This window comes from Psammomys obesus, unplaced genomic scaffold (genome assembly GCF_907164565.1).
Source record: "Psammomys obesus unplaced genomic scaffold, mPsaObe1.curated_primary_1811, whole genome shotgun sequence".
NCBI lineage: Eukaryota > Metazoa > Chordata > Mammalia > Rodentia > Muridae > Psammomys > Psammomys obesus.
Genome location: NW_026594311.1, coordinates 2,834,943 through 2,860,234, shown reverse-complemented (window position 1 = coordinate 2,860,234; position 25,292 = coordinate 2,834,943). Strand labels below are relative to the sequence as shown.

The window sequence follows — 25,292 nt, the reverse complement described above, 5'->3', positions numbered from 1 at the left end:
TTTGGGCACGGAAAGGAAGCAGGAGTTCCCTGGAGAAAGAGACCCTACCAATGGCACAGCACCAGTCCTGGTGATGTGCTCAGGATCAGAGCAGACTCAGAGCACTGGAACAAAGAGAACACCACGACAGAGGCCAGGCCAAGCTGAGCTTTTGAGGCCGCTTTAAGGACATAGGTCATTAGTAAAAGTAGCTAGTGCAAACAAACAAACAAACAAACAAAAATAAAATGAAAAAAGAAAAGAAAAAAAAGAGGGCTGGAGAGATGGCCCAGAGGACCTAAATTCAGATTTCCAAGACCCACGTGGCAGTTCATAGCTGCCTGTAATTCCACTTCCAGGGAATTCAGTGCCCTCTATGGCCTCTGTAAGGACCCCCACACATGGCTTAAACACACATACACATACGATTAAAAAAATAAATCTTCAAAAGCTGCCAGCAAGGGTATGTCTGGATGAGATTTGTATTTTATTATTATTATTATTATTATTATTATTATTATTATTATTATTATTATTATTGTGAGTGTGCATGTCTTAGGGTTTTATTGTTCTGAAGAGACACCATGACCAAGGCAACTCTTATAAAGGAAAACATTTAGTCGGGGCTTGCTTATAGTTTCAGAGGCTTAGTTCATTGCCGTGATGGTGGGAAGCATGGCAGCATCCAGGCAGATGTGGGGCTGGAGAAGGAGCTGAGATGAAGGAGTTCTGCCTCTTGGATCCATGGGCAGCAGAAGGAGACTGTGTGACTGGGCATAGCTTGGGCATATAGAACCTCAAAACCCACCTCTTCGGTGGCATACCTCCTCCAACAAGCCCACATCTCCCACTAGTGCCACTCCCTGTGGGCCAGGCATTCAAACATATGAGTGTATAGGGGCCATACCTATTCAAACCACCACAGCGCATGATACCTGTGTGAGCAAGTGTGCCACAGCAAGTGTGTAATGGTCAGAGGACCATTTTGTGGAGCCTGTGCTCTCCTTCTCCTTGCATGGTTTCTGGGACGAACCTTAGGTGGCCAGGGTTGTACAAGTGCTTTACCTCATTGAGCTATCCCAATGGCCCAAAATTTGCATTTTATTTTTGAAGCATGACTCTGGCTGCACTGTGAAACAAGGATTGTTGACTGCTGTTTGAGGTTGCAGTTCTCCCAGTCTGGAGAGCCATTCTGAGCTCGGCAGCAAGGTACAGAACTCCCTCTCCCCAGCAGGGCCTCCTGCTACCTGCCTGACTTTATCTGGAGAGTGTTTCTAGACATAGATGTCCCTAACCACGTCTGATATATGGCCTTTAACCCATCTCCCTGCCAGCTCTCCCCTCCCTGCACCTATAGGATAATTAGGTAGTGTGTTCCCGTTCAGATGACAGGAGTGTGCTGTTTAATGCAAATCAAGCATCCTTGAAATGTCTAGTTTTAACCAATTATGTATACCTATCCTTGGAGACCCCTCCCTCCCCAAGAGGTATACAGCCTTTGATCTCTGGAATTAAAGCTGAACTAGCTCCCTGAAGTGGTTCCCAGAGTGCTTGATCTCCACATAAGCTCGTCAGCCTTCCCAGCCATGTGCCTCATCTCATGCCCCTCCTGACTTTGGGAGCTGGTGGGAGGCAGTCCTCCAGGCAGGAGGAGAACCACAGGCAGGAGGATTATACAAGAAAAGGAGTGAAAGTGAAATACATGCCCATTAGATGAAATGAGAGATTTCCTAGGAAGATATAAACCGCAGACTTATAACAAATAATGGACTTGATTAGGAATGAAGAAACTCCCTGAAGGAGCTCAGGGGCTTCCCACCATCCCAACACCATATAAAAAAAAAAAAAGAAAAAGAAAAAAAAAAGCCCAAATCAAAGTACTTCTGATTTATACACTAGAAATGAGCAAACTTAGAATCCATATGGAGTTGCAAGATATCCAGAATAGTCAAGACAAAAGGATCAAGATTAGAAGGTTCACACTTTCAGATTTCAAAACTTACCACAAAGCAATAAAAGCAAAGACACTGTGGGCCATATATAAGGACAGGCAGGGTGCAGAGCTAAGAGCCCAGAGGGCTTGCTGCACATGTGTGAGGGCCTGAGTTCAATACTCAGTGCCCACATAGAAGCCCAGGTGTGCTGCTGTATACCCATGACCCCATTCTGGAGAGGCAGAGACAGGAGGATCCCTGGGACTTGATGGCAAGCCAGGCTAGTCTTGTTGGTGAGCACTGGGGCCAGTCAGAGAGTCTGTCTCAAAAATAAGGTAGAGAGGACCAGTAAGATGGCTCAGTGGGTAAGGGCACTTGCCACCAAAGTCTGACAACCTGCGATCGGTTCCTGGGTCTCATGGGTGGAGAGAAACAACTCCCAAAATTTGTCCTCTAACCTCTACATGTGCACAGCTGCGCATGTGCAAGCACACACACATACAAATAACAGGTAAGTCACTAAGTAAATGTAGTTACCAAAAAGTTAAAAAAGTGAAGGCAAGGAGATCAGTGCAAGTCTGATCCAAGCATAATCATGTGACATGACGGTGTGGTGGCAATGAGCCAGAAGAAGCACCTATGGAGGAGGATAGGAGGGGATGGGAGGAGGAGAGTAAGAAAGAGTCTGGGACTACTGCCAACCTTCTGTCTCTACACCTGGATCAGTGTCTACCCCTAAAAGAATAAAAACAGATAATTGTTACACGTTCACTGCCAGATACTGTGTCTAGAGCTTCGAACACGTTAAGTCTTCCTTTATTCAACACCCCTGCTGGGCAGGTATTACCGTTACCTGTATACAGAAGAGAGGCTTCTCAGAGGCCCTAAGTAACTTGACTGACAGTCTGACAGTGAACGGCAAGGCTAGGATTCCAGCCTTGATGCCCTGGCTCCCAAGTGCCCCTTGACCACAGTGCAATGCTTTGTCTCTAGCATAGCAGGAGAGAACTGATGTGGTCACTGGACATTTACAATTTACTGCAGGTACGTTGAGCCCATGGTACACGGTAAGGTGGCAAGAAGGCAACTTTCTCCAGTAGGAGGGTCCTGCACTGCCTCTATGGATTCTAAGGACCACAGCCCTCACTGCGAACTACAAGCAGAGCACAGCCATAAATTTCAGTCCCTCCTGCCTCACCCACTCTAGCTTCATTTCCCTCTGCTTCACTCCTGGGCTCCGTTTTTACAGGACATGGCCTGGGCAGGAGTTGGAGCAAGGGACTGACCCCATGGAGTTAACTTGATTCCATAGAAGCAATGGAAAAAGCCAGAGGAAAAGCCTTCTTAGGCAGATCCCTGGGAAAGGCGAAGCTGGTGGGCTCCTGGTCTGAGGGGCCTCACCACACACAGTCCTGGCTGTAAAATACGGAAGTCACATCACCCTGCCCTGAGTCATTCACTCCCTCCAGCCCTCAAGGAAGGGGGTGATTTCCTGCAAGGCCTTCTGGGCAGCGCAGCTCCTTCCGCAGGGAGTATGTCTCTTATCTCACCCTGGCCTTCTCGCATTGGCAACCTGAAGCTGCTGTAGTTGGACAGTCTCCTCTTTCTTTGGATTTGGACCTTTGATTCAGAGGCAAGAGAGCAGCTGCTTAAGTAGGGCGGCTCAGGAGCCAAGATGTCTGGTGGAGGGCAGGAGACAGGGCAGAGAAGATTGTGCAGGCTGCATGCCTCCAGCCACCTCCCACGGGGATGCTTCATGGGCATGGCTGCTCCTTTTTCCACTTACTGGCATTGCACTCCTTCTGAGCCAGGTTTTGGACTCAGCCTCCAACTTTCAGAAGGCCCCGTGCCCAGCAGGCAATTCTAGTTAAACGGGCACTGTTGAGAAAAGAGCCACAAGGTAATCTTTGGCCAAGGTGTCTGCATAAGGGTTTTTAAAAATAGCCTTTAGGGACTGGAGAGGTGGTTCAACAGTGAAGAGCACTTGCTACACTTCCAGAAGACTGGAATTCTGCTCCCAGCATCCATGTCAGGCAGCTCACAGCTCCAGTTCCGGGGAATCCCGTGCCTCTGGCCTCCCTGGGCACCTGCACTCACACACACAAATCCACGCGCAGACACGCACACCTACACATAATTAAAATGTTATCTTAAAAAAATATATAGCCTTTAGAGACAAACGGGCCTCAACTGAAGACTCCGTTCTCCCCTTGGGGGTGACTCTAGACCACTGAGCCTCGGCCTCTCTGGAAAGAGAAGGGCGAGGGTGCGAAGTAGGGCCGTGGCGCAACTGGTGCATCCTTACAGCGCATCACACTTGCAAAACACGTGCATCGCCACAGTGCTGGCAGCAAGTGCGGGTTTGTTTCTGGACGCTGGAGGAGAGCAAGAAAGAGAGGGAGTCCCCAGGAAGAGCACACTCCCACCCGCCCTTACCCTGGGGTAGTCCCTCCTTGGGACTCACACCTCCCCTAGCTAGGGTAGAGATCTAGCACGGCTACTCACATATAAAAACTCCCCAGCAGCAGGCAAAGATCCGCTGGGTCTACAGACCAAGGAACACCAAATCTTCACGACAAATGACTAAATCAGGAAAGAGAGGCACAGACCACCTGCCTCCCCACAGAGGCACCCAGCTGTGTGAGGACAGAAAAGGGAAAGGTGCGTGTATTCAACCCAAAGCTCTCAGAGTTCTTTGGGGCCACTTTTAAAATTATATCTAGGGCCATAGTGGTGGCTCAGTGGTGAAGAGCTAGGGGACAACCCAAGCTCAGTTTCCGGCACCCACTTCAGGTGGCTCTCAACCTAAAACTCCAGTTCCGTGGGATCTGACATTCTCTTCCGGACTTCTTGGGCACACATACACATAAATAAAAAACTCAAGATCTTCCTCCTTGAATCTCCTGAGTCCTGGGATGATGTGTGTGAGGTACCACTCCCGGCCCCTCTGCTATAACCAAAGCCCTCGCCGGATTCATACCCTCGCCAGCCCCAACTGGAGCTCATGCTCTCCATAAAGTTTCCATGAGTACCGTCTACTCTCGGCTTCACAGGATATCTTTTCTGTTGTTCCCAGGGTGCTGAGGATGTAAGATTTGGAGCACAGGATACTCTCACTGGACATGTTGTACTGAAGCTAACATCCACAGAATGGAGACTGGGCCTACATCGGAGGAGTGGGCACCACTGTTCTGAAGGCCAGGGCTGCCCCTGAGATTCCTTATCGCTTAGGCTTTCCTCCTAAGCCTGGCTCTCCTCTCCTCTGCCCCACCAGTTTGGTAAATTTCTCTCCCTTATTGCCTCCTATCAAAAGCATGCCCTCCTTGTTTTAAAGCAAGACCCATCACTTTGCTTCTGATCACACAGAAAATGGAGCCTCTGAAAGGAGTATAAACTTGAATTTCTGCTTTTTAAAAATTTTCTTTTTTATTCATGTATGTGTGTGGGGGGGGGAGAGTTGCTCTTACAGGCCAGAAGAGGTTATCAGATTCCCTGGAACTACAGATGGCCGATGAACGATTATGTGGGTAGTGGGATCTGAACCCTGGTCTTCTGCAAGAGCAACAAGAGCTGAGCCATCTCTACACAACACATCTTTTAAGAGAGAGGGGGGAAACCACTTATTTATTTGTGTGTGTATGTGTGCGTTCTTGAGTCACAGCAGGCATGTGAAAGTCAGAGAATAATTTGTGGCAGTCTGTTCTCTCCTTCCACCATGTGAGAGTCTTGGGGGATCTAATTCAGGTCTTTGGGCTTGGTGACAAGACCCTTTAATCCAGCCATCTCCCTGGCTCTCTGTTTTTAGTTAGCCTGTCCCTTTGTTACAAGTAATTGGAACATAAGAAAATATTCCCAAGAAGTAGGAGTTGAGAATGGGCCTAGAGACATAAAGAAAGTCCCAATAGGCTGCTAAGTTGGGAAAATTCTGTGACCGGAGAAGCCATAACAATGGGTGGGAGGGAGTCCTCAGTTTGGACTGATGCAGAGACTAGAAAATAGCACATTAGGAGGAAGAGATCTCAAGCACGGAAGATGCAAAGGTGAAAAGGGCCCTGGGTTCCAGCATGGAGGAACAAATAGAAAGACCATGGAGAGATCTGAAAAGATTTTAAGCAAGGAGAGAATGAAAGGATATTTGAGCCTCAGGAAAGACACCATGTAAGAAGAAACCATTTGTAGACTGTCAGAGTGGCAAGCTTAAAATGATGTTGACAGGGCTAGGGAGATGGCTCAGTGGGTAAAACCCTCGCTGAGGACCAGAGTTCAGACCTCCAGAAGCCAAGTAAGAGCCTGGGCAGATGTAGCTGTTGTTGCCCCAGCGTTTATGAAACAGACACGAGGGGTCTCTGAGGAAAGCTGGCTAGCTGCACCAGCTAGAATTGGCACGCTCAGGGTTTATCCGGAGATCCTGCCTAGATAAATAAAATGGAGGGTGACTGACATGTATACCCAGCATCAAGTTTGAGCCCTCTACATGTACACATATGTAACTATGTGTATAGGATCATGCATACACATATGCACACAAGGCACAAACACATGTGAAGAATAATTTGAAAGAAATATAATGACATCGGTCAAGGAAAGGGAAAATACAATGTTCTGATATGCTTCTATATATAGAATCATTTCAGAAGGATGTTTTGACAATGTTGAGAAAGAGATGGAGAGATAGATAATTCTAGAACCTCAAGCTACCTAAACTTAGACTTTCTGATGATAGAACCGGCAGAGGGTGGGAAATCTGGACCAACAGGGAGATAAAGAGCAAGAACACAGGTTTGGGTTCACAAGAGCCAATTCTCCTCCCAACCTCCTGTTCAATGGCATCTTATTTGGGAGCTTCAAACCACTACCACTGCCACTGTAGAAGGACTTGTGCCACAAAAATCAGCAAGTGGCAGGAACAGGACTCCCTCCTCCCTGAGATCTGCTGCTTCGGTCAGTCTACTGCCAGCAATTCCAGGAGTTCTCCAAGCAATAGTTACCCAGAGACCAAATGCCAGCTTCATGTGTGCGATGTGCCGGTATTCACTTGTGTGTTCTCTTGGAGGCCAGGGGACAAAAAACAAAAAGTGTCGTTCCTCACATGCCGGCACCTTTTTTTATTGAGACAGGGTCCATCACTGGCCTGGAACCTGCCAAGTAAGTTCTTTGATACTGGGTTTACAAGCCTGCACATACACCACCTCGCCTGACTTTTTCACGGTCTGTGCAGTCCCTGAATGTCCCAGAACTCACTATGTAGACCAGGCTGGCCTCAGACTCACAGAGAACTGCCTGGCTCTGCCTCCTGAGTGCTGATGTGCAGCCACACCTGGCTCGCCCAACTTTTTCTCACATGGAATCAAACTCAGGTCTTCCTGCTCACATGACGGGCTCTTTACTCCCTGAGCTATCCCAGGTATGAACACCAGCTTCTGTAAGCCAAGTCTGCTGCTCCGGACTGGAACTTGGAGCCTGCAGGACTTTTTCACCAAAGAAAGCAGAATTATGTGGCTTCTGTTCCCTAGGCCTGAGCCAGTTCCTGCTTGATTTTCTACAGAAATGAAGGCCTGAGGACAGTAGCTCTTTCTAGCTGCACAAAAGCAGAGGAAATGGGACAGTGATAGGGACAGGTGGCTGAACCTCCTCCTCCGCAAGAGCCAGAGGCGCCCATCTCCGCCCTCTGACAGCCATAGAGTCCCTGGTGGGGTCTATGCTTAACCACTACTGCACTGCCTCCCTTGGAAGTCATAGAACTCGGTAGGGACTTGGATACAGGAGGAGAGGGAGAAGGAAGATTTAAGAATCACCCTTGGGTTTCAGGCTCACATGCCTGCGTAGCCCATGTGAGCTGCAGAACATAGAGAAGGTCCACAAGGGCATATGAAGGCGATAGTTCTGCCGGGGACCTGATCAGTGTAAGCTCCAAGGACGAGCAGAGGTGTTTAACAGCAACTGAGATTGATTAAGTCACGGGAGTCGCTGGTTTATAAAAGAGTCAAAACAGTGCGATCACTCAGACAACACAAAGGGCTAAGCAACGGCGCAGGGAACTAGAAGACTCAATAGAAAGAGAAGGCACGCACGGGAGAGCGTGGAGAGAGTGCCCCTGGAGACAGAGGAAACCAGAAGTGACACCGCAGAACAGAAGGAGGAATACTGAGTGCTGCAAACTCTCGAGACCTAATGGGCTCACGGTGATGATGGTTGGTAGGCATAGAGAAGGAAGTGGTGGGCCGGGAAGTTCAAGGCTGCATGTGCCGACTCAGGCAGGGCCTCATGGGCCGTCAGGAGGCATTTGAGTTATACTCTAAATGCTATGAAAAATCATCCAGGGATTTCCGTACAGAAGTGGAGACACGGGATAGGCATGTTAAACGTTCCAATCTGGGGCCAGTGAGGTGGTTCGGCAGGTAAGAGCGTTTGTCTTGAAAGCTTAGTGACCTGCCTCCGAATTCCAGATCCCATGGTAGAAGGAGAGAATCAGTTCTCAAAAGTTGTTCTCTAACCTCCACACACTCTGTGGAAACACACACACAAACACACACTTCATAGTTACATGCTGATAATAAATTGAATAGAATAAAAATTACTTTTGAAAGGCACATCCTTCTGCTGTGCAGGATACAGGAGAGAGGGCAGAAAGAGTGGAGCCAAGGAGTTAGTGGAAGCCAGGGCAGCGATCCAAGTGTCCGATAGAACAGGAGGGCTGGAGGGGTTACAAGTGTGCAGACTCAGGCCAAAGCACTTGCTAATTAATCGGATATTGGAAAGATAGGAGAAGAACAGCAGTCCAGGAGTATTAATGTTTAAGGTTTGAACACTGAGTAGGTGGAGGTGGCATTTAAAAAGATGGCAAGATGGGAAACAAATGACAAAGGGTTAGGGATAGGAACCAGAATCAATCAACGAATCCATCTCTCTTCCCTCCCTTCCTTTCTCTGTATGCTCCTCCCCTCCAATCTATCTCTCCCCTCACAAGAATGAGAGCTTTCAGAACCAGTATAAGAACTACCCTTCTGGTCCAGCACAGCCGGGAGGAAGCCTGGCTCCCATCCCTTCCCTTCCTTTCTTTTTCTTTTCAAGACAGGGTCTCTCTATGTAGCCCTGGCTGGCCTAAAACTTTGCTTGCAGAACAGGTTGGTCTTGAACTCACACAGATCCACCTGCCTCTGTGCCCCAAATTCTGAGATTAAATTTTGTGGGCTGTTACACCAGGCTTTCCCCCCTTTATAAAGGTTCTTTCACTGTGTTGCCAAGGCTAGTCTCAAATTCATGGGCTCAAGTGATCCTCCCTCTTCAGTCTCCCAAGTAGTTGGGATTATAGGCAAGCAAACACACAGAGCCTGGCCATTTGTTTTTGCATTTGGCTTTTTAAAGTAGGGTGGTCTCCCTATGCAGCTCCGGAATTCCTTATACAATCTAGGTTGGCCTCAAACTCCCAATCCTCTTGTTTCTACCCTCTGTGAGCCGGGCTTATTGGGCATGCAGTGAAGCTTGGGCATCTTAGATATTAGACCTACAAGTAGGGAAAATAAGCAGCTGGCTACCCAAGTCTGGAGCCCAAGTATGAAGTCATAACTAACTTTGACGTCATCAGCATCTACCACATACCAAAAGCCTGGGACTGTGAGGACATAGAAATTGTGTGTGTCCTCTCTCACTTGTTTGAGGTTGGGTAGTTCTATAGTTGGAAAGAGGATGGTGGGCATTTAAAGTGTGACCTCTGGTCTTTGTAACCTGAGAGCTAGGAGGACTAAGGACTAGACTAGCTGATTTCATACAACTGGCGAGGAAATGGTACCAAAAAACAAGGACTGTACAGGAGGCCTGAAAGATTCCCCTCTTCCTGTGCCCAGCTCCTAAAATTATGCTTGATGACATTAAGTCACAAGAAGGAAGAAAGGCAGAGGACACTTAGTTTGCAGAGCCATTGCTGGGAGCACCAAGGAAGCTGAAGGGACATATGTGGGTGCCAACACAGCCCTGTATGCGCCTCCCCTCAGCCAAGAAGCAGAGCTTTCAGAATCAGTACAAGAACTACCCCAGGGGTCCAGCACAGCCAGGGGGAAGCCTGGCTCCCGTGAACATATCATACATTCTCCCCTGCTATGAAATGAAGCAAGCACAGCCAAGGAGCTGAGACTAAGCTTTCCTCATTCTGAGCAAGCCACTGAAGCCCATGCCTTTCAAACTTGACTGTGTACTGAATCATCCGGGATTTTGGTAAATGCGTTTGTGCGAGTAGGACTGTGAAGGGCCCGGGATTCTACGTTCTTACCACATTCCCAGTATCTCTGTCTAATGGGGCACACACTAAGGTTGCTGAGAATGCCACCTAGGATGGACAGGGCATTCCTCTCCAGGAGCACGTGTTTGTTTTTACACTGAGCCCCAGAACTTGATAAGCTGGAAGTAGCCACCATTGGGCACATCAGTGAGGGAAACCAGCACTTGACGACAGATCATTCCAGGAGCATCGCATGACTGTTGAGCACTCGGGTTCTGAAGTGAGATCTCCTGTGCCTTCCATCTTCCTGGGTATGTGACCTTCAGCTACCTCTTAACCTCTCTGCATCTCAGCTTTCTCCTCTTCCTAATGGAAATAAGACTGTAAGGACGTTCAGTTGACACATCCAGCGTGGTTAACACTGTTCTGAAAGCCATATGCTCTTCCCCAGCAGTTCAGGCACCCACAGGGTGACTCCTTGATTTACAAGCAAATATCTACCACTATGTCCCTACCAACAGGAGGCTCGTGTCTTCCCTTTCAAATTCCTCTTACCCTCCTGCCCACTCCCCCTCCCCTGGCCCCTTACCCCGGTGTGGTCTGGATGGGCCCCAGAGGGGCAGAGACAGGGACAGGACGTGGGACTGTATCTGACAGGAACCTGAGGGGCTGGCCCCGGGAGGGGATTGGGGCCCAGCTTCCTGAAGGGAGGATGGGCTAGGGCAGGCACACAGTGCCGGAGAAGATGCCCTCTTGGGCCCTCTTCATGGTCACCTTCTGCCTCCCCTTGGCCCCTCCAAACCAGGCACAAGTCACCAGCCAAGGTGAGGTGGGTGGAGGGTGGATATTATCTGCGCCCAGGCAAAGGGAACCCTGGGAGGGTATGAAGAGCCCTGGGAGGGGATCTAGGGTAAGAGACTCCCACTGGTCCCATGCTCTTACCCACAAACATGACTGGAAGAATATAGAGTCCAACTCACCAACTGTTTCTCAGATGTCTTCTTGATGGCCATGGGCACAGAGCCCCTGCACTGTTTCTCCCAGACATTTGAAGACCTCACCTGCTTCTGGGATGCGGAAGAGGCAGCACCCTGTGAGATGTACCAGCTGCTGTATGCCTACCCAGGGTAGGTTCTGGACTGTGCCCCAGTCTTCATTTATCTGTCCCTATATTTAGCTGAGTCACACTCTTAGTTTTCCTGTCTTTGGTCCTATCAGAGGCCCTATCCAAATACATGCCCAATTCAAAAACCACTCTATAAATGACCCAGCTTAAGGCCCTACCTCAAGCAGCGAGAAGAAAATGCCAATAATAGAGACAGAAACTGGGCATGGGCTCACCCTGGGTCCTCGGGGCTGAGCACGTTGACTGTGTAGGTATAGATTCTCCTGTGCCAACAGAGAGGAGCCCCGCGCGTGTCCCCTGCATTCCCAGAGTGTGCCCACCCTTGGAACCCGATATGTGTGCCGGTTTCCAGACCAGGATGAAGTTCGCCTCTTCTTTCCGCTGCACCTCTGGGTGAAGAACGTGTTTCTCAACCAGACTTTGACCCAGCGGGTGCTGTTTGTGGATAGTGTGGGTAAGGGACTCTCTGCCATACTGCCTCTCCATTTGCTGCCTGCTCAAGCTCCCAGAATCAGGCTTGCCTGGAGACTAGGACAATGTGGGCACCCCTCTCTGATAAAGAAATCAGGCATCTCAGGAACCCTCACCCCTTACTATTCCTCCTTGCCTCAGCATCCAGAGCTAGATTTCCCCCATAGATCACTTCACATCAAGGATATCTTGCTTCCCTCACTGTCGTATACATTAATTCACCCATTCAACAGTCAGATGACTGCTGTGCGCCAGGCAACAAGGAGACAGAGATGAAAAGAGGTTCCTGCTCTAAGAAATGCAAGTCTAATAAACCATTCCACCATAGTGATCTCATTATTCTCAAGAGGATAGGCAAACAGGACAGGCAGCCTTCCTCCCCTCTCTACCCTTCCATGGGAATGAGAACCACATCTTTTTAAATTCCAAGTTGCCCTATTCGGCCTCCAGCAGTCCTCTCTGCATACCGTGGGTTGAGCCATTTTCTGGCACTTGGTGATTTGATGTGCCTTATCTTGCTCTCAGGCCTGCCTGATCCCCCCAGTAACATCAAGGCCAGGGTTGGGAGCCAACCAGGGGAACTTCAGATCCACTGGGAGGCCCCTGCTCCTGGAATCAGTGATTTCCTGAGGCATGAACTCAGCTATGGCTCCATGGATCCCACCAACTCCACTAGGCCTTCAGTCTTGCAGCTGCTCTCCACAGCAACCTGCTGCCCCACTCTGTGGATGCTGAACCCAGTGCCTGCTCTTGACCAGCCTCCATGTGTTCAGCCTACAGTGCCCCAACAGCATGGATCAATGAGGACCTCCCCAGCTGGACAGGTATCCTAACTTTCTACTCCTCTTATTTCCTAGCCCAGTATGTTCCCTGGAAAAGAAAGGTCATACTTGGAGGATCATAGACTCGGTTGATCTTTGAAGAGTGAGCGTAGACTCTGATGAGCTTTTAGGACCCTGTTTAGGGATCTCTCACTTTGGATCATTCACATTAAACATAACCGAAGGCTTTCAGACCTTCCAAATTGAGACTTTGTAAAAATCCCTAAACCCAACTGAAACTGGTCTGCACAGCCCCTGGTCAATGCATGTATCTATCCAAGGAGCTGAGTTTTACACAGCGGTTCAGACACTAGGTATGTGAGCTACCCTAGCTGAGAAGCAAGTCTCTATTCTGGTGCTGGAATTTTTCTCCCCAGGCTTCGGCTCTGACAGTGAAGGGTGGAAGCTGTCTCATCTCAGGGCTCCAGGCTGGCAAGTCCTACTGGCTCCAGCTCCGCAGCCAACCTGACGGTGTCTCTCTTCATGGCTCCTGGGGACCCTGGTCCTTCCCTGTGACTGTGGACCTTCCAGGAGATGCAGGTGGGTCAGGAAAGGATGAATAGATTAAAAAAACATCTCCACTGAGACTTAGGCAGGACACAAAAGCACTGGGAACCATGGTCATTCCTTATTACCTCAAACCTGTCCTTGCACAGGACAGCTATGTTCAGGAAGAAAAGAAAGAATAGGTGAGAATATTCTGTTGTGGGGGTAGAAACAATTTAGGGACTCTGACGAGTAAAAACGCATGGCCCTCTTCTTTGACTGCAGTGGCGATTGGACTTCAGTGCTTCACCTTGGATCTAAAGAAGGTTATCTGCCAGTGGCGGCAACAAAATAATACTAGTTCCCAAGGCTTCTTCCACCACAGCAGGACACAGTGCTGTCCCACAGACAGGTAAGACTGGAACTCTTGATTGAGTCTGACCCGCAGACCATCAGCATTGCTCTGGGTCTTTCTCACTTGCCTAGCTTGTCCTCTCTAGGCACTATTCTCCATTCTCTCGTGCTCCAGTGAGTGTTTTGATTTATTGCATCCTCTCTTTGTTTCTGTTGGGAATGGCCTGATTTCATCAGACCTAATCACCTTATCTGGACCTTTCAGATAGCCTAGCAGGCATGTCCAACATAGGGCCCAAAGGCCACATGTAGCCAGGACAGTTATGACTGTGGCCCAACATAAAACCATGAACTTACTTAAACATGCCAGTTTAAACTTGTGTGGTTCATAAGTTTGAACTGTATATATCACAGGGTCATTTCACAATATCAAAAGGTTGGACACTCTTGGCAATTCTACCGACCTTCAGTTTATTCCTTGTGATGCTAACCTCCCACATTGCAAGAGCTTTGTGACACTTGTCGGTCATGACCTTCTCTGCAACGTCCTGTGGTCTAGTAAATCTTTATAAAACTCAACCATGTGTCATTCAAGGACATCTACCAAATGCCTCTCTGATCCTTCACTTGCTCTGAATTCAACCTGTTACTGTGTTGCTGGTTTTACATACTATGTCTAGAATCTGTCCAAAATTACCTCACTGTCATTGCCCTATTACCATCTATGAGGTTGGGGAGATAGATTGTTTGGTAAAGGGCTTGCCTAACAAGCATAAGGCCCCAGGTTCAATCCCCAGTACTGGGGAAAAGTTATCATCTCCCACTTGTGCACTAAAAAGAGTTCTCCATACAGCAACTAAAGTGATCTAGAAGAGAACATTCTCTACTTTAAAATCCTTGACTACAACAGTGGTGGTGCACAGCTTTAACCCCAGCATTCAGGAGGCAGAGGCAGGCAGATCTCTGGCAGATCTCTGAGATTTCAAGGCCAGCCTGGTCCACAGCGTGAATTCTAGGACAGCCGTGGATACACAGAGAAACTCTGTCTTGAAAAACAGAACAAACAAACAAAAAAAGATCCTTGATTACTTGTCACTGATCTGAAAGACGTCTATTGCAGCGTTGTAAAGTTCTAGAGTATCAAACTGTTACATGTGACTTCAGCCTTCACCTTAGGCTATATTCCACTGATTTCTCTCATCCACCACTGCCTCTGTTACCCACATCCACCCTCTTCCTGCTCTGCCTGGCCTTTGATGTGCTGCTGACCAGACTTTCTCATCTTTACTTTCATGTATCCTTCAGATGTCAGGAAACCTCCCCTGCCCTTCCTGGTTAGATCCAATGGCATTATTATGCATTAAACACACACACACACACACACACACACACACACACACACTTACTTACTGGCCAGGCAGTGGTAGTGCACACCTTTAATCCTAGCACTGGGGAGGCAGAGGCAGATGGATCTCTTGAGTTCAAAGCCAGAGTGAGTCTACAGAGTGAGTTCCAGGACAGCCAGGACTACACAGAGAGACTCTGTCTTGAGAAGCAAAACAAGCAAACAAAAAACATTTACTAGCTTTGCACAGGAGTCAGGGGTGCATGTGTGCCTCGGCATGAGTGTGGAGGTCAGAAGGCAACTTGAGGAAGTTGGTTCTGGTCTTCCACCATGTTGGCTCTGGGGATTGAACTTGGGTTGTCAAGCTTGGTAGCAAGTGCCCTGATCAGCTGAGCCGTCTTGCTGGCGTGTTTCTACATGCTTTTGTAATGTGCAACATTCCTCTTAACATTCCAGATACTATCTAACATTTACACTTCATGTGATTATTTCATTAGAAACCCTGACTATGGCAGTATATGCCTATAGTCCCAGGACTAGGGAAGCAGAGGCAGGAGGAACAGAGGTCAACCCTAGGTACATACTGAGTTTAAGGACAGCCTGGGTTGGATGAGACCGAGTCTCAAAGCAAAGTAAAACAAAAGGTTCTCCCTCAGGTCTCCAGTTGAGAAACACCACGTGTGACTCATGATGACAGAATCAGGATGCCTTTTTCACTCACCAATATGTCCTCACCTAGCACAGTGGGGGCAGAGCCGGGGAGATGACCTTAAATAAAGCCCTTGCCATGCAAGCATGAGGCTCAGATCCTTGCCAAGCTGGGCTCAGGTGAAATCATCTGTGATCCAGTGATACGAAAACAGGGTGGGAAGGAGACACAGAAGGATCCCTGGCAGTTCAGAAACAAGCCAGCCTGCCATGCCCAGCAGAGAAAAGGGCCAAGGGACCCTGTCTCAAACAGGGTGGACGCTGAGGAGCAACACCTGAGGATGTCCTCTGACCCCTATGTGTGCACTCACACACATACAAATGTACACACATGTACACAAGGGCACATATGCAAAAAAAAAAAATACCCAATGATGCCTGGCAATGGTGGCACCCACCTTTAATCCCAGCCCTCGGGAGGCAGAGGCAAGGAGATCTCTGTGAGTTGGTGGACAGCCTGGTCTACAAACCAAGTTGTAGGATAGCTAGGGCTACACAGAGAAACCCTGTCTCAAAAAAAGTAAAAACAAAACAAAACAAAACAAAAACCCCATATGAGTGAATAATGAAAAAGTCACTCTTAAAAGCTTCACTATATTCTTCAGATTTTTCAGTGCATTTGCATGTTTATAAATAATATTTAACCTTTAAATATAAATTATATCATACTGTGTGTGCATATAATTTTGTTTACTTATTTATCTATGTTATTGATTCATTTGGAGACAGGGTCTCATTATATAGCTCTGGCTGGCCTAGAACTTGCTATGTAGCATAGGCTAGCTCAGAACTCACAGTGATCCACCTGCCTCTGCCTCCCGAGGCCTGGGATTAATTCTGCCCAGCTTTGTCCTCACTTTTGCTTCTGTGATGCTGAGTACAGAGCTACAGGCTGAGTTAATGCTGTCCCACCAAACTATCACCCCACAACCCCACAATGGTCTTTTGACTTACCTTTTTGCTTAAATACTTTTTGAAACTCAGTCCAAAAATAAGTGGTTCCCTCTTTTATATGGCTGTACAGATTTTCATAGTGTGGAGGTCTAATCCATGCATGAGTTTAAGGGGACAACATCAAATAGATCAGTTATTTTATCCAAATTTTCTCTTGCTCTGTTTATGTGTGGAACTCAGTTTTCCACACTTCAGTTTTCCGGACTTCTCTCCTTCCTCTGCCCTCCAGGTCTAATCAGAAATAGCCTTGTTTTTCTACCTCTTCAACATCTCTTTCTGGCCATGGTGGCACACACCTTTGATCCCAGCATCCTGGGAGCAGAGGCAGGCAATTCAGGGTCAGCCTGGTGTACAGAGTGAGTTCCAAGCCAGCTAGAGTGCCATAGGGAGAGTGTGTCTCAAAAAACAAAGATTTCATGCATCATCTCTTTCCTTCTCTCCCACCATAGTCTCACCTTGATACTTTGCATAGGAAAATCCCAACAATGTCCTAATGGATTCCTCTGCTTCTCCCCTCCCAAATCCTCTCCACAAACAGCAATTAGAGATGTCTTCTGAAATACAATGTAATCATGACCCTTCCCTGCTTAAGACACTTGTAAATTTTCCTAATTATGAGATTAAGTTCAAGCTCCTGCTATAACCCCTATAGATAGAAGGCTAAGGCATGAGGGTCACCTCTAGTTCCAGGCATGCCAGGGCTAGACAGCAGGAGACCCTCTCACCTTGCCCACACATACACACACACACAAAATTCAAGCTCCTTAAAGAGGTTGTCCATGAGGGAGTCTGCACTTGAGTTTACCATTTACTGGCAGGCCCTCAGGTTTAAAACCATTCCCTATTCTGAACCATCTAGAATTTCCCCTGAAGCACAGTACCCCCTTTATGTCTGCACAACATGTGTCTGGAACAACCAGTTGCGCCCCCACACCAGCTAACCTATTTATAGTCTGAGCCTCAGTGTAAATAAACACTGCCACAGCCAGGAGGCATTCCTTGACCCTTCCTCTGGGTTAGACGCTCTGTTGTGGTCTCCCCAGTCAGTCCCCAGTCAGTCCATGCACAATGCGCAAAAAAACATGGCTGGGTTTTTTTGTTTTGTTTTGTGTGTGTGTGTGTGTGTGTGTGTGTGTGTGTGTGTGTGTGTGTGTTATATTATTGACATGAGGATTCCTTCAAGATAATTTTTCATCTATATAGTCTCCGGGCCTGGCACAATGCTTGGTACATGAGGATCAACTCTTTGTTGAGTAAGTGTGTGGACATGTAAATACAAGAGCGATCATTTTCGGGATGCTAAGTCACCAAGGGATTATAATCAAGAGGAGGCATCTCGAAAGCAGCCTGAGCTGCTTGAGACTCTGCCTCAAAAAGTGGGGTGGGGGGATGGGCACAGTAATGGTGCGCACCTTTAATCCCAGGACTCAGAGGCAAGTGTATCTCAAATTCAAGGCCAGTCTGGTCTACATAGCAAGTTCCAGGCCAGCCAGAACTACGTAATGACACCCAGTCTTTTAAAGAAAAAAAAAAAAAAAAAGAGTAGGGAGAAGCTTACCAGTTAGAATTTATTTTAACCTAGGCAAGCAATAATAGTGTTTTCACCTTATGTGGCAATGGCAAAATAGGTTGTGATGTATTCTGGATATTACTAGGTCAGTATTCTTGGAAGAAACTTCTGGAAGCAGTGTAAGAGGGCTACTGAGTAAGAACAAATTTAAAAATACAAAGGTGTTTCCTTCTAAAAGGACAAAGTCTCTTTCATCTTGGGAACACTCTGCAAGTAGGTGTCAAAACACCTTCTCCAAGGAAGGGAATTAGAGCAGAGATAAACCATACCATTGGCCCAAGATATGCACTGGTAGGCTGAGATCTGAACTCTGTAGACTATGTTCTTTTAGCTTTGTTCACGTATTATTATTATTAAAGTTAGCACACGAAGTAACAGGTTTCATCATATAACCACGTTATTTTCACACCTCATGCCTGCCCTTTCCTCGAGGGAAAGAGGCTAGACCTCATGGCATAAAGGCAGAGAGAGCCCTGGCATGGAGGGAGGACTGCAGGTATGACCCAGGCAGGGCACAGGCCCTGTGTTGGGAGGATGGGGGAGTGTCTGGGGCAAGCCTGATTCAGTGAGCCTCTCGGGTTGATTCTTAGGAACCCCACCTGGGAGGTATGTGAGGAGGAAGAGGAAACAGATCCAGGATCAGAGCCTGCTCTGTTCTCCCGCTGCCACTTCAAGTCCCGAAATGACAGTGTTATTCACATCCGTGTAGAGGTTACCACAGCCCAAGGTGTCACTCGCAGCTACCTCGGCTCCCCTTTCTGGATCCACCAGGCTGGTAAGAACCTTCCTTCCATATCCCCACATAATTCCCACCTTCACCAAAGCTAACTGGTAGGCCAAAACTTGAACTCTATAGACTATGCTCTTTTAGCTTTGTTCATTTATTAATATCATCATCATCATCTAATCCATTGCCCTCGTAGTGTGATGCGTAATGCAAAGAGGGCTTAAAGCAGCCCCTGTTGAAATCCCCTGCAGTGCTCCTCCCCACCCCAAGCCTGCACTGGAGGGAGGTCTCCAGCGGGAGGCTAAAACTGGAATGGCGGCACCAGTCATCCTGGGCAGCTCGAGAGACCTGTTACCAGCTCCGATATACAGGAGAAGGCCAAGAGGACTGGAAGGTACCGTAAGGCAACAGATGTCACCCCACATGGCAGTCTCCATGCCAATACTGTCTCTCTATCAGTATCTGGGCTTGGACAGCTATGCTCATCTGAGTCAACCTGTGTCTAATTCCCTCTCGGGCATGTGGCACCACTGACTACTCCACTTGAACTGCTTCTCCCCATGCTGGGGTGTAGCTCAGGGGCATAGCACTCACCTAGCATGCCAGAGGGCCTGGCCTCCATGCCAGAACCATGAAATTAGATTTTCTTTCCCTTTGCCCTGTCTCCTTCCTTCCTCTATGATAAGTTTTCTCTCTTCTTCCCTGGTTCCTCCTTCTCTACTCTTCCATGAGATGCTATTCTTACTAGCATGCCTTTTAAAACACTCTCTCCTAGGTATGTCTGCTCTGCCTAGATGAGTGGTTCAACGCTACGGTTTTAATGACTATACTTTAACTACATATTAACAACCCCAATTGTATCATTCTAGCCCCCACATGGAAAGGGTTTTAAGAACTACATGCGAATTACCTAAATGTTTGAAGTCTCCTCATTGGTGAAATTGGGAAAAAGTTTCCTGCCTTGTAGTTAGATAAAAAATTTAATATAGGGGCTAGAGAGATGGTTCAGCAGTTAACAGTACTTGTTGATTCTACAGAGGACCCAGGGTCAGTTCCCAGCACCCACGTGGTAGTTTACAATCATCTACAACTCCAGTTTCAGGAGATCTGAGGGCACCAGACACACACCTGATGCACATATGTCTATGCAGACAAAATACTCATACACAGTAAATGAATAAATCTAAAATTTTGGGCATATAAATTCCTAGCATAGTGCCTGGCATACAGAAAGATACTCGATACACAATTAAACATCGTTTTTAGTCTCAGTTAGCAATGCGTATATATAGCTTCATCCCCAGACAGATCAGATGCAATGTATCCAGAGCTAAATTAATTTTCCTCCCAAGTTGTGCTTCACTTATACTAGATAGCTCATGTACAATAATACAGACAAGCCTTAAAAATCACATTATTTTTTCATGTATATACCATACATGTAGCCAATTTGTCAATTACCCAGATGTACATGTGACCTACACAAAACTCCGTTGGCTCCTTATGTCCCCCACAGTCACCGTGCATGCTAACCGGAGCTGGCCTCTTTCTTGGTGTTACCATCGATTCTTCTCACTGCAGTTAAACTTTATCAAGTAGACCCATATGGTATTTTTTTTTCAAGTTTACTCTTCTCAGCTTTCTGTCAGTGGCACTACCCCTTACCCAAGACCCACACCTAGAAGAATTCTTGATTCTCCCTTTCCCCTCTCCTCCTATTAATCAACAAGCAATTTAAATAATGTATTAAACACTCCACTCCTAGTCTTCCCTTTGACCCATCTGTTCTCTTGGCAAACTAAACTAAGCACCCTTGTTTCATTGTACACCCAGTATACATGTATGTGTGTGTGTGTGTGTGTGTGTGTGTGTATAAAATGGTGCTTTGCACTAACTTTGATTCTCGGCCTACTTCTTTAGGTGGAACTCTATTTCACTTACCTTTGTCTCCAGCACCTAGCTCAATGTTTGGCATATCCTAAGCAACGCAAATGTTTACTAAGTATATAATGCTACCGATGCTTTCGCAAAATAGCGTTTGTGGCTCCGGCACCTAGAGCAAATCTGGTGCCTTCTGCGGTGTTGTACTTGTGGCACGGTCTATGTGGCTCTGGGGGTCCTAACATGTCTCCAAGAGTGTCCAAGGCCAGACCAATGGGGGTGGTTCGAGCACATAGTGGGATCACACAGCAAGATGCACACTTGTGTGAGAGCCAGGGTGGGTTCCTAGGAGTGATCTCAGGCAGGGCTTTGGATCCTGTACGCCTCTGCGGGCGTGACTCTGTAGGGACCGCTCTCAGCTGGGTCAGACCCCCTCCCAGCTGGGTCGCTTCTCCTCTCAGGTGCTGGAGTCAGCTCTTGGGGCCCGGGGAGGGACCCTAGAACTGCGCCCCCGAGCTAGCTACAGCTTACAGCTGCGTGCCAGGCTCAATGGACCCACCTACCAAGGCCCCTGGAGCGCCTGGTCTCCCCCAGCTACGGTGTCCACCGGCTCTGAGACTGGTGAGCATGGACCGGGCCGATGCAGGTGGGCGGAGCTATGGGCGAGCCTCAGCTCAGCTGCAGTGCGCCGCTGCATGCTCTGGATGCCAAGGGTGGAGCCTGGGCTAGGACTGAGAACGGCCCCTGGGCGGGGCCGAGGGTGGGCCAAAGTCAGACGCTTTTTGTCCCCTAGCTTGGATCTCCTTGGTGACTGCTCTGTTCCTGGTGCTGAGCCTCAGTGCCCTCCTGGGCCTGCTGCTGTTGAAGTGGCAGTTTCCTGCACACTACAGGTACCGCCCCTGCCAAGAGGGTGGTGGGTGTGGCCCTAGGGTCACTTGAAGACGCCGCTCTCGGGACCACGGAACACCCACACCTACCGCCTCAGCTGCTTCCCGCAGTCCTCTGGCAGTGGCACTTTCTCTTACACTCTCGCCTGGCCACTCTGTGGGCACCTTTAACAGCCCCACCTCCTGGCCGCTCACTTAGTGGCGGGGCTACTGTCCAGCCTTGCCCCGGTTCAGAGTTCTTCTGTGCTTCTCCCCATCTCTACCCCATCCAGTTAGCCGTGAGGGCTAGGCATTCCACCTCAGGAAACTAATCAATGGTTGCTTTTTCTGGCCCCGCACACTAGCAGACTCCAAACGGGGCCCCTTCCTCACAAACTTCTCCAAAAGCACACAAACCCTATGGAGACTGGCCCAGCTCCTTCAGTAGCTCCCCAGGACAGAACCCAACAAGGCTCTACAAAATCTCAGCCTTGCCAAAGCCCCGAGTTAGGCTGTTTTACTGCTCAGTGCCTTTGCACATAATGTCCCTGCTGCCTGGATTATTCTCTTTGGCCGACTAACCATTCATCTTTAAGTAACTTTCTTCACTAACTCTTAACCTCTCCCAGCCTCCCCTCACTGGCTGTTCCTTTGTGTCCCCAAAGGGTTTTCCTGCAGTCAATGTGTTTATTTGGTGCAGGGTGTTGAACCCAGGGCTCACACATGCTAACCACTGTTTTGCCCCCGTTCTACACTCACAGCGCAGCATTTATTCCTTTAGATGTCTTCCCCATCATACCTTACTCGGTCATTTTTATATCCTCAGCATAGTGTCTGCCAAGTTGGAAGGCCCTTAAATAAATGCCATAATGAATGACTCACTTATATGAGGGCTGAGGAGAAATTAAAAACCTAAGAATAAAATCCCCACCATGTCCGCCACTCACTTGGCACTATGTGCTGATTCTTAAACGAAAGTGTAGAAATGTGGGTTCTGGTTACAGGCTAGACCAGGAGCCCCTCTCCTGGACTCTACACCTCACTTTGAATGTGTGTGTGCTGTGTTTCTTTAATACAGAATCTTACTTGTAGTCCAGGCTGACCTAGAACTGCGCATAGTCCAGACCTCAAACTCATTGCAATCATCGTGCCTCAGCTCCTCCCTTACTGCCCCACCCTGAGTCCTAGGATTACAGATGTGAGCCATCAAGCCTGACTTTCTTTGAGCTTTTAATCTGCCTTTGTGTAAGAGCAGCCTGGAATGGGGCCTCTTTTCAAGGTAGCTACATCTGAACTCAAAACAACAAAAAATGTTGTCAGAGGAAAGTAGTATTGCCAACAGGCATACAGGATTCTTTTCCACAATCAGAAAGCTACTCCTCCCTGGTGATGGGGGTGAAGGTCATGGATGAGGCCAGACACCTTTGGCTGAAGTCCTTCAACATGGGAATCTGAGGCCAAAGAGCTGGAAGTCTCCCCTATATACCTTAATTTGTACTCTTCCCAGACAAGCCCCCGCAGTGACAGAGCAAGAAGCGGCACTGGTTTTCTTGGTCTTCTTCCATCACTCATGTAATTTCTCAAGCAACAACTGTGCGCTCAATGTTGGGAATGGAGAAGTGAAAAACAGAAAAACCTTCAAGCTCTCAGGAAGCTTGTGTTCTGGTGGAGCAGGATGAAAACAAGCTAATGTAACAACACAATGAATATACAGTAGGTTAAGAAAAACTACAGAGCATGAGAGTGTCGGGGAAGGAGGATGGTACATTTCGGGCAGAGTGGTCAGGGAGACCAACAGGCCTTGGCTATGGCCCTGTTTTTCAAACTTGCCTCTCTGCCTCACCATCTCCCCCACTACCAACTCAGTCCTCAAGCAATTCCTCTCTCTTCCTTCTCTGACAGAAGACTAAGGCATGCTCTGTGGCCCTCACTCCCAGACCTACACCGGGTCCTAGGCCAGTACCTCAGAGACTCTGCGGACCTAACACCTGTGAGTACATCCCAACCCTCCCCACCTCCAGTCATCCCGATGACTCTTGTTCCCACAATGATTTTGTTCATGCTCTTTTCCCTAGCCCAGTTCTTATTATATAATCCAGCTACCCCATACCCTAAGATCTGCTCTAACTTAACTTTTTGTTCTGCTCTTGAGACAGGGCTTATCTGTGCAGCCCTGGCTGTCTTGGAACTTGATAGATAGACCAGGCTGGCCTCTCAAAGAAATCCTCCTGCTTCTGCCTCCCAAATGCTGGTAATTAAAGTCCTGAGCCTGGCTAATCTACCTCCTTTTCTCTCTCTCTCTCTCTCTCTCTCTCTCTTCTCTCTCAGCCTAAGGCCACAGTTACTGAGAGTTGTGAAGAAGTGGAACCCAGCCTCTTGGAAATCCTACCTAAGCCCTCAGAAAGGACTCCTTTGCCCCTGTGTTCCCCCCAGCCTCAGATGGACTACCGAGGGCTGCAACCTTGCCTGAGGACCATGCCCCTGTCTGTGTGTCCACCCATGGCTGAGACAGGGCCCTGCTGCACCACACACATCGCCAACCACTCCTACCTACCACTAAGCTATTGGCAGCAGCCCTGAAGGCAGTCCCCTCACTACCACAGATCTACAGCTTCAGCACCTTACCTTACCTATCTTTAACACCAACACCATCTATTCTGTCCACTCATCTCCTTGGGCTTTCTAACACCGATCTCTCCATATGGCTGCTCACAAATCCAGAGCCCTTTCTCCACAGGCACTAGAAAAGGCTCCTCTGGGTTTTGGGGTTTTTGTTTGGGTTTTGTTTTGTTTTGGGGGGGTTCACTATATAGCCCTAATGGCCTATAATTTGCTATGTAGAAAAGGCTGACCTTGAACTCACAGAGATCTGCCTGCTGGGATGAAGGTGCCATGCCCTGTAGCTCCTCTTGACTGCCAAACTTGGTGGGGGAGGAGGGAAAGGTCCCCACCTCCCACTGACCTTTAAGAATCTGTTCCCCTACTACCATGATACTAATGAAATTGTGCAGGCCAAGTTTGCTTCAAGCCTTCTAATTATAAGATCCAATGGGGTCCTGTTAATCATCTATCTATCCACTCTCTTGGCTTTTTCCCCCACCCTGGCTCCCACAGCATCACCTTCCTTCCTGGTTTTGTCCCTGCCACTCTGAACACACCAGAAGAACCAGCTCTGGAGCTAAAGCCAGGTTCTGCCGTTCACACCTTCTAGCTGTGCAGACTTAAGCAAGCAGCTGAAAGCCTTTGAGCACGGGTAATAACAATCCACAGAGCTGTGGAGCCAATTGACTGCACATTAGCTAAGATATGGTAAATGCTTAATATACCTCAACTAGTATCCTAATTATCTCCGCCGCCCCCCCCCCCCCATTCTGGCCTTTATTATACGATGGCCATTAGAAAGTTCTAATCTCTGGTCCAGACTTCTAGTACAGCGCCCATGATGCTTTGTGTGGCTTTTTTACATGTGTGTTTCTTGCTATGGGATGGTGAGTTGAGAGGGCAAGGGTTAAGATCTGTCCTTTGCCCCAACACGTTGAAAACTATTTGGTGCATGACAGGTAGAAAACCTTTAATAAATATATTCTAAGTGAATGAAATCTTTTTGAATAATGTTGCCTTAATTCTATGCCAAATTCCTTCATACTTCAAGCCACTCCTATGCAATGGTAAATAAACTCAAACCACTCAAGTTATGGATTCCTCTAAGCCATTCCAATTCTCAATCAAATGTTACCATGTTTGGGTCTTTGCTAGCTCCAAATATACCAACTTTACGAGTCAGGGTCTTGGTAGAAGGAGATGGCACAAACCAGGTAAGCTTAATACAAGGTACATTTACAAAGGTGAGGGTGA

At 48.0% G+C, this 25,292-nt stretch overlaps 1 protein-coding gene across 1 annotated transcript; it reads left to right on the top strand.

The window, feature by feature from the left end:
• The first annotated feature begins 10,873 nt into the window (after positions 1–10,873).
• On the top strand, positions 10,874–25,090 carry Mpl (MPL proto-oncogene, thrombopoietin receptor). The gene is made up of 12 exons (XM_055618501.1): positions 10,874–10,952; positions 11,123–11,255; positions 11,530–11,708; positions 12,251–12,549; positions 12,924–13,086; positions 13,318–13,444; positions 18,554–18,738; positions 18,942–19,084; positions 21,033–21,192; positions 21,365–21,461; positions 23,340–23,427; positions 23,766–25,090. Exons 1-12 carry the CDS (start codon positions 10,874–10,876, stop codon positions 24,015–24,017), a joined length of 1,905 nt encoding a protein of 634 aa, XP_055474476.1. The 3' UTR covers positions 24,018–25,090.
• The last annotated feature ends 202 nt before the right edge of the window (positions 25,091–25,292 follow it).